Genomic DNA, 15,938 nt, shown 5'->3' with positions numbered 1-15,938 from the left:
GCTTCCTCCACTGTTAAATATGCGCTTAAGAACGGAGGGCCTTGAATGCTGCCAGTCACATTGGATTAGCGAGTATCAATGGGCAGATAACCTCTCTGTTAGAGTGAGTGGAGAGCAAACACTCGAGCATAAGCATTCATGAGGGCCTTTTGGCCTTCAAACACTGAGAGGCACTGTGTGTGGCACTCAGCTCAATAAACATGAATGGGGTCGGATTTGTGTGTATGGATGTAATTTCAGCGCAGGCGGACAGAGTCATGGTGTTGGAAATGCATTTGGCATTATTTCTACACCTGTGATTGTTTTTAAATGCTGAGGGCAGAAATGTGTTCGTGATCTTCAGTTTATTTAAATCATATGTACACAAGTCTCTCAGCTACAGTGTTCTTAAAAGACACACAGCTTCTTTTGTTTGGCCATCTTTTCCAGCACTGCATGGTTACTTTAAGGTCACAGGAATATATTCAAGCCTCTGATCCTCGGACGTCTTTTTACTTGTTGCTTGTAATGTCACTGACCATGGGCTTTTACGGGAATAAAGGGAATAGAAGCTTTTTGGCTGTTGCACTTATTCTGAGTGGCTGTGAGAAAAGACCATCAGCCCGATGACTAAAATGTTAACCTGAAAGGCTTTTGTTAGACCGCTCAGTGAGTTTCTGGATTGTGTAGGTTCAGGTTTAGTGTTGTTTTGGCACCCTCCTGGCTCCTCGTATGCATGAGTGCAGTTTGTTATCGCTGAAGGAAAAAAAAAAGCACGCACAGTCATCCACTCACGCACAATTCTATAATTAACCAATGCAGGCACTCTGTAAAAGAGAGGCTTAATGTTTCATGAAGCCATTTTCACAGTCAGAGCGGTAACATTAAAAGACCAGTTAGTGAAAGGCTGTGGTTTCACTCTTGTGTGTTCATGTTGTGATCCAATGGTGACCTTGATCTTAAATTATAGGCCGTAAGGTATCACAGCTATAAGTAGGGCTGGGAGATATGGCCAAAATTGTTATCATGGAAATAAATAAGTCGATAACAGTAATTATCTCAATAAATGTAAAATCATTATTTCTTTTACGCTTGAAGGCTGATTTTTGCTCCTGAGTGAAAAGTTAAAGAAGCCATGTGGTTAATTGTGGTTTCAACTATTACTACTGTCAGAGCATGACGGCATAACATTTCATAAATCTGACGTAGATTAAAAAGACGTATAATCAAAGCAATGTCAATAATAATAAGTAGATCTTAAATCTGATCAGTAGCATGCCAAACCTTTTGCGCAGACGGTTTGAAACATTTTGTGTTTTATTTGATGAAATGTGAACAAAGTTAACAGTCAAAGGAAAAATCACACCTGTGGTTGGTATTTTATGTAAACGTTTTAAACCCATTGTATGTCATTTCTGCTGTTTCTCAATCAAAACAATAACAAAAGATGAACTTTGATGGCGTGACATAGCATGGGATCATGGGAGTTGTTGGCTTTGTTGTTTAAGACCATCATTGCTGATAAAAATCTGCCGGACTCAGGCAGAAATCATATTTACGAATTAAAGTTAAGTTACGAATTATTCACGTTCCCTTTAGTCCTGTTTATTAATGTCATGTCATTTAATTCTAATGGAACAGCAGCTAACCATAGATGCTAATCTTACCTAGATGCCGGACCCCAAGATGGCGCCTATTCATTCCAAATGAGTTACTCGCTTGGCACGCATGGCAAAAAAACTTTTCTAGCTTCTCGGTTTACTTCCACGGTATTTGACTCACTGAATATGCACAGTAGTTTTTCTCTCTGTGGTCCCGCCCATGAATTTCTGCTCAGCTTATAGACTTTACATCGTGATGATGTCACAGATTTTTAAAATGTTTTTCATGGCTTGAAGAAAGTTTTACTAATAGAAAACCTTTAAAAAATTGTAATAGAAAGAGTCATAACTGACTATGTTTGCAATTCGAGGTGTCCTAGACAGTTTTACAGATGTCTCTTTTATTAGAGGCCTATGGGGAAAATGTCGCAGGGGATTTTACGGGCAGTGGCCACTGGGAAAAAATTGCTGCAAGGCTGACCTGCTGTTCTGGGGTCCTGCTGCTAACGTTAGCTAAAGTAACGTTAACTTGCTAACTTACCATTAGCATTAGCTGAGTCGACTACTCGTACAGTAACCTAACGTTGTTTGATGAATTTAGCAGTGGAGTAGCATAGCGCTGTTATCTGTGGTCTGGACAGTAAAACTAAAAATAACTTAATGAGCATGTTAAAGTTTTTGTAGCTTTATAATGTACGCATTAGCTTGGTGGCTTGTCTCATTACCTTCTTCTGTTTAAGCTCTGGTGGCAACTGGCATTTGAGTTGTGTTAGCGCCCCCTTCTCCCAGTGTATGGGTGGTTTAATTATATCAAGCATTTATCAAATATTTTTTATATATTTCTCTTGAGGAAAATAATCCTGAGATAATTATCCTCATAGCTTTACTGCCCAGCCCTACCTGTAAATCACTCCATGAAGGCTTTATTAATTCACTGCGAGAGTTGACAAAGGGAGGTTACACTGTGGCTACACCTTTTCCCCTTCTTTCGCTAAGAGGAGCATGTCGAGAAGCAAACATGGCTTTTATTTGAGGCCTGCTTTTGAAATCTTTCTCCTCAGATGCCCTCCTCTCCTCTCTATCTTTATTGGCCCTTGTTTCTCTTGCAGCCTGTCTCCTGCTCCCCGCTCCCTTGCCCTCCCACCGTCTCTTAATGTGGGTCAGCAGTGTCGCTCAGCTGATAGTGTACAGCTGCTGCATGCGTGTGATCAGCTCGTAAACATAAATTCATGCCCAATGGCGGATCCACTGTGGGCAAACATTGACTGTATTCATCACATGGATTAGCCACAGAAAAGGCTGGCTAATCATAGTATGCAGTCATGAATTCCTGGTCTTTAGCTTATTGCACTGATGAAGCTTTTCTGCTGCCTCTAATGCACACACACAGAGAAGGACACTTGAAACATCTCTGCACAAAAATACATATTCAGTGACTCCACAGTCTGTCAGACCCTTTTTATAGACCTGCCACACACCAACTCTATGTTCAGATTTCCTAGTGAATCCCTCTAACACACATTTTCACATTCACACACACACTTTAACATTGGATATCATGTCCCACACCCTAGTATGACACACCACTGTGCCTGTCCACATCTTGGCATCCTCTGGCCGACACTGGCTGCTTTTTTTTGCCCCCTTGTGCCCACCACCATGTCCCGCACCATCAGCTCATGCCAAATATCTCCAGTCACCCCGGGGCAAGTGCCAACTCACATAGTCCCACTGTCAGTCAGCAGGCATAGACAGCTGCTGGGTAGAGTTACACCGTGTTACTTGGGGTTGCCAGGGAGCGTTGTTGCCAGGGAACTTGTGTTTCTCTTTGGCTAGATAGCTGTCTTTTATGTTTTTTTTTCTCACACAATTAGATCCATAAACACTCAGAGTGATCATAGGATTTAAGGAATTTATTTGTGGTTTAGATGTCCTGCGCATACTTTATTTGTTAGGAGGCGCTAAATTAACTGTGCCAAAGGCTGGCATGTGGCTGCAGCAGCACAGAGCAGCTACTATGGTTAACATGAAGTTTGCTGCAAGAAGTCTAGCCCCTGCAGACCTCACCTTTGCCATCTGCTCGATCCCTTGCCGCGCTTCCCTCCCCCGCGCCCTAGTTTGTCCACACATGTTCTCAGTTCCGTCTCCATTTGCTGGGACAGCAGTGATAGGAAAACCTGGTGTGTTGTTATTTCAGAGGCCTGGCAGCGTGGAGAGGGAAGTTATCTCAGGCCCCTGGAGAAGGGCTCGGGAACATGGTGGGGGCCGCCGGGCTGATAAAAACCAGGCCTGGCCTAGACAAGAACAAGCTAACGTTCACACGCACAGGCTGTCGTGCACATTCACTGCCGTTCAATAGTGTGGAATCACCTGTTATATTCTTCTTACTCTTCTTTCCTTCAGTTATGGCTATTTTAACAAATATAATTCGGACACCAAATGTATTGTTTATATTAAAAATTGTTGTGGCCCCAAAAGAATGAAAACCTAACAGCTTTAAACTTCCATTTAGTCAGTGCTCCCGCAGTGTTGCATAATGAGGATGAATGCTGTTGGAACCATATTTTTCCCCCAAATAACCTTCGATTTTAAATTAGTTTTTCAGTCCAGAAAAATGTAAGTGACCCTCGATCATTATTGAATCACAGCAGTGCAGTTGGGCTCTAAATATTTTTGGAAATCTTTCTAGGCCCTCTGCAGTTTATTCAGTAGGTAGACTGAATGGTTTTAAACTGTGATTTGTCATTTAAAAATACATTCAGCTATCATTCCCTGATCCAATTCCAACAGTGTTAACCCAAGACTAAACCTCTTTCTATGTGAAATTTTAATAGCTTTGCTCATGCAACATATCTGTTAATTCCAGAGAAAATATCAATACACTGTAGTATCACAATGTAATGGTTTTTTTTGATACTGTATCGATTCTTAAAATCACCATAGATTGTCAATTAATAATTTACATGTAAAGATTTGTGTCAGTGATTGATTTTGTGTTTGTTTAAACCCCAAACCAATAGATCCTTCAGTGTTGTAATCTCTCTTCAGTCATTTGACTCTTCCACTCCAATGTAACAACATGTCCCTAGTGTACACACAAAGAACACGGACCTTTGAAACAGGCAGAGTCATGGAGGGCGCACTGCTAAATCCTAAAATTAGATTTTTTAAAAATCACGTTGCTTATTGTATCGCAATATTTTGAATCGTAACCCCTGTATCGTAATTCGTATCGTATCGTCAGATTACTTGTTTTAAGTATTGTTGTGTACTTAGCATTGAAACAGGAACCTAAGCTTCCAGTTTTGTTAACCAGTGCCTGGTGATTTCTTCCGGTTCCTACTCCCTACAACCTAAAAGCAGGAAAGACCATTCAGCCCTCTGATTGTACCCAGTCAAGCATTTGTGGCAGTAGATTCCAAACCTTTGAATGGCAGTGTACATATGGCACATACCACACCACATGCACTCAAATGGCAGATGCACTTTTTTACCACAAGCATGCACATTTTTACTTTGTCTTCCCAGAAGCAATCAAACTAAAGAAATGCATACATCAAGTGCCACATATTTACCCATGCAGACGCCCACACCCACCTCACCAAGATGTAAAGATGCCATAAATTACCTCCGCTAAACACAACCTGGTGTTTTCCCCACTTCTGGCCCATTTCCTGGTGCTGAGGAGGGTTTGTCATAACAGGCAAGAAAGACTCCTCGCTCTGCACCGCCTTGCCCTTTCGGCCTCTGCTCGGACCCTCATCTATCACTCACGCATGTGTGTGTTTTTCTTGCCACAACACTCTGGATGGGGGGAGTTATTTGGCCTCAATTTGGAGCACTATCCATCAAATTTTTGGTCTCGGAGCCAGTGTAGCCTTCAAACGTACTGCGTAGTCCTTTAAGAAGTCAAGCTGTCACATCAATTTCTGCTCTCTCTGCAAAATTTGAAGATCTGCGATGGTTGCAAAACAGCAGGCTGCCATTTCTCTGAAATGTAGACCACAACATACTCTGTTAAGTGGAAGTGATGTGTCATGCGCCGCAGAAAATTACATTAGAATCAGATTAAGTCCACAGTTTGATCCATGCCCTTCCTTCCTTTACACCATGAGCGTCATGATGTCAGACATATGACTTTTAAAAACTATGACTCTGTTAGAAACCGTATATCGTGCCAGACTTGGATTTTTCTGAAGATGGAGTTATTACGCAATGCTACAAGTATGCATCCTTTATTTTGCTTGGAAAGCTTGGAGACTCATTATTACTGACAGCACCCTGTATCTCCATGCACACTCACTCCCGCCCTCTCTGTCTCTCTCACCACATGGAGAGGCCATACTGCAAGTTAGACATCCTGCAGCTTAGGGGGAGCACAACCAGGCAGGAGGATCCTCACTAATCCTCCTAACTCGCCCTCATTGAAGCACGCACACACATTTGTACAGTGCCATAACAGGCATGGCATGAGTGACAAATGGACTACCAGCATAACAAAATTCAGAATCAAGGACAGTATGTAAGGCAATGTAATACTGTAACTGATATACTGAGATTTGTTTGCATCTTTGAGTGGAAGATAAATCTTAAGCCCCTTTCATACATGCAGTATGTGCCTGAAATGATCAGGAACGGCTCCTGCATGGGGTCATGTGTGAGTAAAGTCTGTACCACCAATTTTCCATCTCTAGACCTGGTAACATTTCAGGGAAAACGCCGCTATAGCTACTTTGTGAATGAAAGCAGTAAAAACCAGTGAGAAACATGTTAAGTGTTGCGTCCGTCTATCAAAAGAGGCTTTCATGTGGAGGGAGCAAACCAATCACAAGATGACATATTTTAATTCCATGTATCAAATGCATATTGCTGATTTAAGTGGATCACAAAAAACATTATATTTTTCTCAAACTTGTTGAGTATTAAACATTGCAAGAACTTTGGCATTGAATTAAAACAGCACCTTGCCCGCCTTCTGTGAGTAATACGTTTTTTGGCTGTTGCCATCCATGTGTTGCACTATCACCATCTGCTGGACTGTCACTCGGTGCATCTACTCCGGTATTGCCATGGCATGAGTGAAAATGCGCAAGACTAGGGCTGGGAATCGGTACTTATCGACCAAAATAACCCAATACCAAATAGTGTGGAAACTTTGCCAGTCAAATGATACCTGCAGCCGATTCTTTTTGTACTCTGATCTAGAAAGAAAAAGACTATTTGTATGGTTTTGCTCGCCATTCATCACAGCAAGCATTCTTTGATTTAATGCGACATGATTAGCCCAATACCGCAGCAGCTACAACCCATACAGTCTGTGGTGTGAAGTCAAGTGTAGTGTGTATGGTGGTGTTTCAAAGAATACTTCCATTCACATCGTGGCTATCAAAGAAGTAGAAAACATGGGTGTGTAAGGAAATACACTGTTGGTATAGGTATCACTTTAAGGGTACTGGTGTTGGTACTGGTATCGTCATTTTTTAAACTATGCCTAGCCCTTCACAAAGCCGGAATGTTCTTGAGTTTAGTTTGTGTGTGTGAATAGTGAAAATTACTTGCAGTGCCTGAAAGGGTTTCCCAGTAGTTAACTGGGTATGATGTGTGAAAGAGGCTAGATGTTTTGGCTGGTTGCAGTTGTAATAGTTGATGCTTTAAAAATGTAAATGACAAATCCCTTTGGCAAGGATGAACACAAGGATTCAAGATGTGAAAGAGGACTTCCTGTGACTTGTAGGGAGTAATGGAAAGAAGAGAATGTCAGACTCAGTATGTAGGACAGGTAGGAGTAAGGGAGAGATGAAGGTGGAAAGTGGCGGGAGACGGGGGGGTGGAAAGGCTGGATTCAGTTACCATGAGTAGGGGAGGCGTGAGGCATGCTGTCTGTTCTCCTGCCCCATGTTAACCTCCACTGGCTCTCCTTCCTCCGTGTGTGTGTTTTCACTTATGCCTGTCTGCCCTGCCGCCAGGTTCCTCCCCCTCTCCCCTCCAATAACTGTTCACACTCAGTGTTTGAACACAAACACACCCCACCATCGCTCTCCTTACAGCTGTCAGTCTCTGCGTGCCTGCCTAGCATGTGATTGCACACGCACGCCCTCGCCCGGCTCATATTCAGATGTCGTGCGTGGCTTTGCTGTCAGTAATCAGTGTGAAGGCAGCGAGTTCGGAGCCTCATCCATTTTCAGCGGAGAGCTGTTATGACGCTTTGTAAGAGAATGGCAGGATTTCCCTGTAAGCAAGGAAATAGTCCCATTTCCCCCTTCAGTAATTCAAGAGTGCTGACAAAGCATTCCTGCATGTGTGTGTGTGTGTGTGTGTGTGTGTGTGTGCTTGTATCGTTTTCCCTGCTGCTCACCCACATTCCTGACTTGGAAACCAAAAATAACGTCTGACAATTTAAGCAAAAGTTGAGTGCTGTGCATGAGAGATGTCCTTCTCCGCTCACTTGTTGGTCTGTTTCACTGCACATAAAAGCTCTTAAGTTGCTGCCAGTCATTTTTATGGACATGCATGATACATCGGCCTACTACTCCCAGGGTTTTGCAAGGCGGTCTCTATCCCTGAGGCTGTTCCATCGGCCATCCCACTTCATTATTTTAAGCAGACTTCAAAGAGAGCCTTAATGCAGCAGCCTGTGGCATGGTGGTCTGTGCGGTGTCTCCTCTCCTGCACACTCACTGCATGGAAAGACAAATGGACTTCTATATGTACTCCCATGTATCTTACACATGGCGAGCATGTGTGTGTGTGTGTGTGTGTGCATGTGTGTGTCCAGATAACCTAATAGAAATGAGGGGAACACAATGCTGCGTGATAGAGTAGAATTCAACAAAGTGGAAGACCCTGTCAGAGCCCTCCCTCTCCTCCTCCTGCTCTGCCTTCATTCTCTCCACTTCTCTTTGCCACAATCCAGCCAACCAGCCAGCCTGCTAATGTAGTTAGCTTCCCCCTAATGATGGTGAAATCTCATTAATATGCTTCACAGCTGGGCCCAGTAACCAGTGGGGATGAAGGTAATCAAATCTCAGTGGACTAACCCAGAGCTGAACCTCAAGAACTGCTCAGCAGCACTGGGCCGAGACAGCAGAGTCTGGAGGCTTGATAATAGCCAGTGGGCTTGTGTGTGTGTGTCTATGTGTGTGTGTGTGAGCCTTGGTCTGTGGCTTGATGCTTTTGAAGTGCTGATGTTAGCCAGGCTATCTTGTGTCACTATTACAGCTCAGGCTAGTTCATCATTAGAATAGATTTCATTTCAGTCTTGTGCATATTTGTCCATTTAAGTCCAGGCATGCTGTAATTGCTTATGGAGGATGTGGCTGCGAGGGCGCGGCTTCTCTCTAAGTGCACTTGTGGCTCGTGATGTATGCAAAGTGAATCTGAAGAGCGGCATTACAGACCACTCACACTTGAACTTAATTAAATCACCGGTGCTTGGCTCTGAGTTCGAGAACACCGCGCCACATTAAGCTATTAAGATATCTGGGCACTGCACACACGTGCTCGCTTACAGCCGCTCACACCGAGTAGTTATAATAATTGTCTGTGAGTGTAATATCAAAGGAGAGCTCAAGTAAATCAAATCTAGGTGCTTTGACGTATTGGTCATTCAGAATTGATGTTAATTCATCCAGCTAACAAGTCGTTTACACCAGTCAATAACACTAAAAGTCCGAACTAGAAACATAATAATATATAAGGCATACTTTACTTTAAAGGTTTAGTGTGTTGCCTTAGAATAAGTATATCTACATACGGAGCAAGTCCTCTTTACCTGAGTCCGTCATGTTGTTCTACAGTAGCCCCAGAACAAACAAATCAAACACAGACTCTAGATCGGGCCATTTGCATTTTTGCATCAGCCACCGTAGTTCTCCTACATACTTGGCACAGAAGCAAGCATGTAGGCAACCTGACCACTAGATGCTACTAAATCCTACACACTAGACCTTCAAACATGCCAGAATTAGCAGAACCGCTAGTTTTCAGCCAGAGCCAGTGGTCAGATGTTAAACAGACACAAGCCCCTTTCTAATGGGGAACACCGCCTAATTTAAGAATTCCAATATGTTATTTCCATGGCCTAGAAAAGTTCAATCAATATCTGCGAACATGAGCTGCTCTCTCTCAAAGCCAGAAACCACAGAGGTCTCAAACTTGTGATGTCATAGGGTATAAAGTCTGGAGCTGCTCCATGGACAATAAATGGGAGACTGATTTTATGGACCCACAGAATGTTTGTTTTCTTTTCCATACCCAAATGAACTTTATCCCACTGGAGTGTTCCCAGTTCTTAAACAGAAAATGTACCCATATACTGAGAACATTCCCCTGGGTGCTCTCTGTGTCATCTAGAACATCTTTCCCAATTCATCGTCTATGGAGCAGCTCCAGACTTTATACCCTATGACATCACAGGTTTGAGTTGTGGACTGTCTTAGACCATAGGAATACCATGTATCAATTTTGAAAATGGGTATTGTTTTCCTTTAAATATGCCAGGATTAGCTGAAAGGCTAGTTCTCAGTCCAAGCCAGTGGTCAGATGATAGACACACATCCTCCTTTTAAGTGGATTCAACACAGTGCAGTGTCAGGTTTGTTTCCTCTGGTTACACCTGACGGCCTGTGCTGTTTCTTCCCGCTTCCTGCGCTGGTCTGACAGCATGCCAGGCTGTAGTCTTGAATCCAGCCTTGTGTCTGGTTAGCAACAATTGCGGTGACCATACAGTCTGCTTGGCATGTTTCACCTCCTCACCACAGTACAATAGATTCCTTATCAGCGCTGTTTTTCATTTAAACATTATTTTCAGGGTTCATGTGCCTGTATCCTTAAGCAAAACAGCGTGTTATTGTCTATTCATGTTTCTCTTTCTTGGCTAAAGGAATGATATTCTAGCCGTAGCTCAAGTATTAGTTACCGTGGTGACTTTGCAGGGCTCTGGAGGGGCTCTGGCCCGGAAACCTTGCCAGACACACACATTCCCAGTGTTAATATGTTGCAAGGATATCGAAGGAAGCTCTCCAGGCGAGCGTGAGTCAGTTCTTCCAGTGTTTGTGCGTATGATTTCGTGGATCGCACAATAGGCAGGCTTGTATGATAGTTTGGTGTTGATCAGAGCTTGGATGCAGGCTGGTGTTGAATAATGCCTGGGTGAGGGCTGCTGAAGGGCTAAGTAGCTCTGTCCTCTCCGCTGAGCCTCTCTGCCCCTCCGTCCACAGGCCTGCTATTGTTTTGCTCCATGCCTCAGCTTGACAAGGCTCCAGAAGCCAGCCATTGTATTTAATTACAGTCGCCAGCCCCCTCACAGACTCTTGTCCTTGTGTCCCAGATTTCCATGGGCGCTCTCATTAGGAGCATGCATTCTGCTGCGTGTTTATGTGTGTGTGTCCGACCGATGGGGCTCTTTAAATTGCTCCAGGGAAGCCCTTAGTTGCGTAAATGTAGGCATGGATGCAATTTTCATGTTTATGTTTATGTGTATGTGTATGTGTGTGGGTGGCACGTCTGTTTGTCTACGTCTTGCTACTGAAGGCCGGCTACAGCGTGGATGAATAGCTCTGTCGTCACACTTACAACGCAGGGGCTGTAATCAGTCCACATCAAGAGAGGCAGAAGAGCGCGGAAAACTGTGAATGGTTTTTTGCTAATGAGAAAACATGCCATGTTATGTAATGGCTGCTCTATTTAAGTTTAATTTGTTTGACATGAGCGTGGTGCGACTGCATGGCCCAGTGGCATGATGTCAGTGAGAAGCAAAGGACAGATTCTCTCCCTGTCCTTCTCACACTCGCCCTTGCCCTGCTCAGTTTGTTTCCACCAAGCAGTTCAGTTCAGTACATCACACATTAGTACGGTTTTCATCCCCCTCTGGTGAGGTACCTTGTGCACTAATCCGATACTGAAAGATGGAGCTAGAATCGCTGCAGTCTGTTGACGGGTCACGAGAGAATCATCACTCTTGCTCAACAAGGACTCAATGCACAAACCTATTTTTAAATATCCCACCGATTGCGACAGACTGTAAACACAGCTTGTTCTTTTTTGTTCTAAAAATGTTTGCGTTCTGTGGACAATCAGTGTGGTGCAGATGTTTTTCTGCATCGCTTGTAAAGAGGAAATACAGTGACAGTTAGATGGCGCGGTGATGTGGCTATTACCAGTGGTGGAAACGCGACTTTTTTGACTGAATCCTTCACCTCCTTTGCATAAAATCACCTCCCATTTTTCCTCCGCAACCGCAGCAAAAAAAGTATGTGTTACTGCAATATGCATAACTCTCCTTGCTGGAAAACAGTATCATTCTTGTTTACGAGCATGTGTCCACACATTCTCTCAAATGTATCACTCCTTTCCTGTAATCTCCTCTGAAATTAATCGTTTGCACTTTAGCTCCACAAAAACACTCCCATTCGTAGTTTTTCCTGGCTGCGAGTTAAATCGTGACAGCTGTGTGTATGTGTGCGTGCGTTTGTGTTTGTAACGTAGATGAATCTTAAAAACTCAAGGGAGGAAAATAAAGTAATACAGCCGAGCTTTCACTCCCTGTGTGTGTGTGTGTGTACCAGTTTTTATCACTTCATCTGTTTTGTGTTTTTGCCTTGTTTATTGCTCGAACACATCATAGTTCTCCGTCTCCTCTTTGCCTTTTTGTGCCTCCCTGCTTTCCTCCCTTCATCTCCACCCTCCATCATTTTAAAAAGCTCTCCTCTTCCTCCCATTTCCCCTGATAATGCAAATACATTTCCGAAGAATCTCTGCTCAATAGGCAGGAAAAAAAACTCTTTGTGTGTCTGGCTGTAGGCTGCGATCCAAAGTTTCACCCCTCCACCCGTATTGACCCATTTACACCAAGGAGCTTGAAAGGTTGCTGCTGGTGTCGAAGTGGCACATGACATTTGGGCCTCGTAAATGAAATGTCTTAATACGCGGGGCCTGATTGGGTGTCACTGTTAGGTGTTGCAATGTGAGCTTTATTGCCGTTAGCTTAACTGTCACCCGTCACTTGAAACCCACTTGGATATGCTGTGTGTCTCCCTGACGGCAGATATAACACGCAGGATCTGTAGAGGCTGGATTCTGTTTTTTTTTTTTTTTTTTTTTTTTTACAGGAAGCCTAGATCATATCTGGGCTTCAGGTTGGTTTATTTTGGTTGTTCTGAATGTAATCTTCCCCTGCACCATCTGCTGCATGCGCGTGAAGATTGGCAAGCTGAGACCAGCACAGAGACACTATAAAAAGATAGGAAAGTGTGTGTGTGTGTGTGTGTGTGTGTGTGCATGTGTGTGTGTGCCACAGAAAGAGAAGGAGAAAAACTTCACCCTTGCTTCATATTGCCCGATGTGCTGTGAGATTGGAGTTGTGTGGGCTGTCTCAGGATCCAATGCGAGCGCGGTGTTTGTCTGCGGCGCTGTCACGTGGATTGTGTTCCCAGCTGTACTACGGGGCCTGCTGAACCAGCCCAATCTGTTAACTATAGATGGCTTATTTACACACTGAGCTGCAGGTGGCTCCTGAGCTGCTTGTCAACCTCCCCAATCCCTCTTCTGTTGAGCTGATGATGCTGGGTGGAGCATCAGGGCTGCATAGAAGCACACTGGTGTACAGTAAACCTGTATGGATATGGACTGAAGCAGAAGGATTAAGCTCACTGGTTCCAACACCTGGGGGTTGAGACAGCTTCGCAGAGGTCATGAGGTCTTCTTGAGTTTAAGGGAGACAGACACAGAAGACCTATATGTCAGTGTTGCTCTCACTTCTGTGACAAAAACTAAATGATTTTTTTTTTTTTAAGTTTAGCATTATCATTCAGCATATAAACTTAGAAAGCAGTATTCAGTACGCAGTTAAAATAACCAAAGAGCTTATAGAGCAATGGCCAGATGTCAGGGAGAAGAAAACCTTAAAGAATTTGTCAAAAAAAGACGCCTATTTAGTATTGTGATTGCTAAAAGTGAAAAAAAAAAAATCCATGATACAGAAAATCATATAAAGAGGTACTAAAAATATCAAGAAAATTTCTGATGTCATATTCACAGGAAACAATCTGCTCATTCATCCTAATCTCTCATTTTACACAAACTTTCTGCAGTTATTGTGCTTGCTATTCGGATTTTGTGTACAGTTTAGCAGTTTTTCTGTTATTGTTACGCATTGAGTCATCAGTTGACTCAATCATAGAAAAGAGGTCCCTTAAGGAAAAAGGTCAGGAACAGCTGTTTCAGATCTCTAGTTTTGATTTTTGTACTGTAACTAATCACAGTTTGTGAATGGTTGTGTGTGTTCAGGCCACCGCCACTCATGCCAAGTGTATCTTATTTCCTTAAATGGAAAAAATTACACAGTATAATAGTTTGGCATCAAAACTCAGGTATCATAATGGCATCAGTGTAAAAAGAAGTACACAGAGCTAGCTCACAAAAAAAGCATCCTTTGCTAACAGGCGTTATACACTTGTTTAGTCAGCCACGGGGTGCAGCTCTCTGCTGTGAATGTGTGTTTTTATATTTGATTAAAGAGCTGTGTTTGTAACACACAGGATATTGAGGTCAAAGTCCAATACATATTACATGAAGGCAACAGCAGGTTACTTCCCCACAATCCTGGACTGCTTTTGTTTGTTATGTACAAGCATATGAAATATGGGAGCCTGTGAAGCGCTTGCATGTTGTTTGATTTGTCATATTAGTGCTTGTTGGATGAAGACGGAGCGCATCCAGCCGCTTTGTGTTTACTGGTGTGATATTGACTAAGGGGCAGTGATGTGTGTGTTTGGTCGGGAGGATAAAAAAGTTACAAAGACCTGTCTTGTTTTGTCAGAAGTAGGGAGAAGTATGCTTTGCCGTTTGTTGCCCTTAATTGGTACAGTATATGTTTTATCCTTTAATATTTCCAGCATTCCTACTTAAAAAGACTGTGCAATTTAAAAATAAAAATAAAAGCACAACTCCGGGCTGTGTATCAGAGGATAAAACCTGTCTTTGAACCCTGCTAGCAAAGCAGCCTCTCGCCGTAACGCTCATACACACGCAGGCCAAAACTCCAGCAGAAAATAAGAATACTCTGCAGAGGCTGGTTTCATTGGTGCTTTGATGATGTGTCTGTGTATGTGTGTAAGAAAGTGTTTGTTCTTTGAAGATGTTTTGTGGAGTCTTTCCTGTGGCGGATCTGAAGACGTGTGATCAAGAAGTTGTCCTTGCTCTTGCAGTGTCTCTCCCCCCCCCCCCCCCCCCCCCTTTTCAAACACATTGTTAGAAAGTGAGTAAGTTCCCCTTTTGGTGATTTGTATTGGATGTTTGTCAGCAGTGTATCTGTCTGGACCGGGTTGTTTAAGATCTGTGTGAGTGCACACATGAGATTTTGTGTTTATCCCACTGGTATCGATTAATGCTGCATGTCTTGTCAGCGCTCCATCTGATAGCGCTCACTAACCCCCTTTTCCTTGTTGCTCTTTTCCTCTCCGCAGCGATAGAGACCCAGAGTACCAGCTCAGAGGAGATAGTGCCAAGCCCGCCTTCACCTCCCCCGCCGCCCCGCGTCTACAAGCCCTGCTTTGTGTGCCAGGACAAGTCCTCAGGGTACCACTATGGTGTCAGCGCCTGTGAGGGCTGCAAGGTGAGACTCCCGGCCTTTCTCTGAAACTGCCAAGCAAGCAAGATGTTTCGTCAATCTTGTGACCTTCGTGTGATTTATAGAGGGGAAAAGTACAGTCTGGTCTTCCCATGCTAAGCTGAGGTGATGGAAACGATAAGGCATGTCATTTTGAGTATTTGGCATCCTGTTGGGTTTTCATCAGTGTTTAATTCTCAAATTTAGTGTTGAAAATTAGTCAAAATTGACTACTGTTTAATTGGCAGTGATTAGGTGCCTTAACATGGAACCTAATATTATCAGAATAATAGCCCAATAAGAATAAAAATGCTTCATGTGACCACCTCAGTCGGAGGAGACTGGCCCAATTGGATGAAATCAGGTTGAGCGGGTGGTGTAAACCTTTGATAATCTTTTTAACAGGAAAATATTAGTGCCTTATAACTATGTAAACGCTTCATATAATACATTCTCTCTGGTTGGAATGAATATATTCCTGCTGCGTATTAGGTGATGTAGCTGGTGCACCACACACCTGCTGCAACAGCTCTTTCTATGCGCCTCCCTCTGCTGATTTCAGAGAGTATCGTTCATAAGCGCTCTGCTAGTGTCAGCACTCTGATTAATAAATGTATTCTTTGATTTTGAAACCTTAGCCCAATGTAACATTGTTGTTACAGGCTGCATTGTGGAGTTGCTGGACATAACAGTCGTCTATCACTACCAGCAGCCTGCATATGAGATGTTTAGGGAGCATTGGTAAATTGTAA

The 15,938-nt window shown here is 43.3% G+C and overlaps 1 protein-coding gene across 7 annotated transcripts in view; it reads left to right on the top strand.

Annotated features, from left to right (window-relative positions):
* The window catches only part of raraa (retinoic acid receptor, alpha a), a 174,500-nt gene that overhangs the window by 141,826 nt on the left and 16,736 nt on the right, over positions 1 to 15,938 (top strand). For all 7 annotated transcript variants that reach the window (XM_078163614.1, XM_033612241.2, XM_033612242.2 and 4 more), the window contains one exon: positions 15,044 to 15,192. In XM_078163614.1, the coding sequence (XP_078019740.1) occupies positions 15,044 to 15,192 (149 nt within the window). The remainder of the gene's footprint in view (positions 1 to 15,043; positions 15,193 to 15,938) is intronic.

The sequence above is a fragment of the Epinephelus lanceolatus genome, chromosome 21 (assembly GCF_041903045.1).
Source record: "Epinephelus lanceolatus isolate andai-2023 chromosome 21, ASM4190304v1, whole genome shotgun sequence".
Lineage (NCBI taxonomy): Eukaryota > Metazoa > Chordata > Actinopteri > Perciformes > Serranidae > Epinephelus > Epinephelus lanceolatus.
This window is presented reverse-complemented; position numbering and strand designations above follow the sequence as displayed.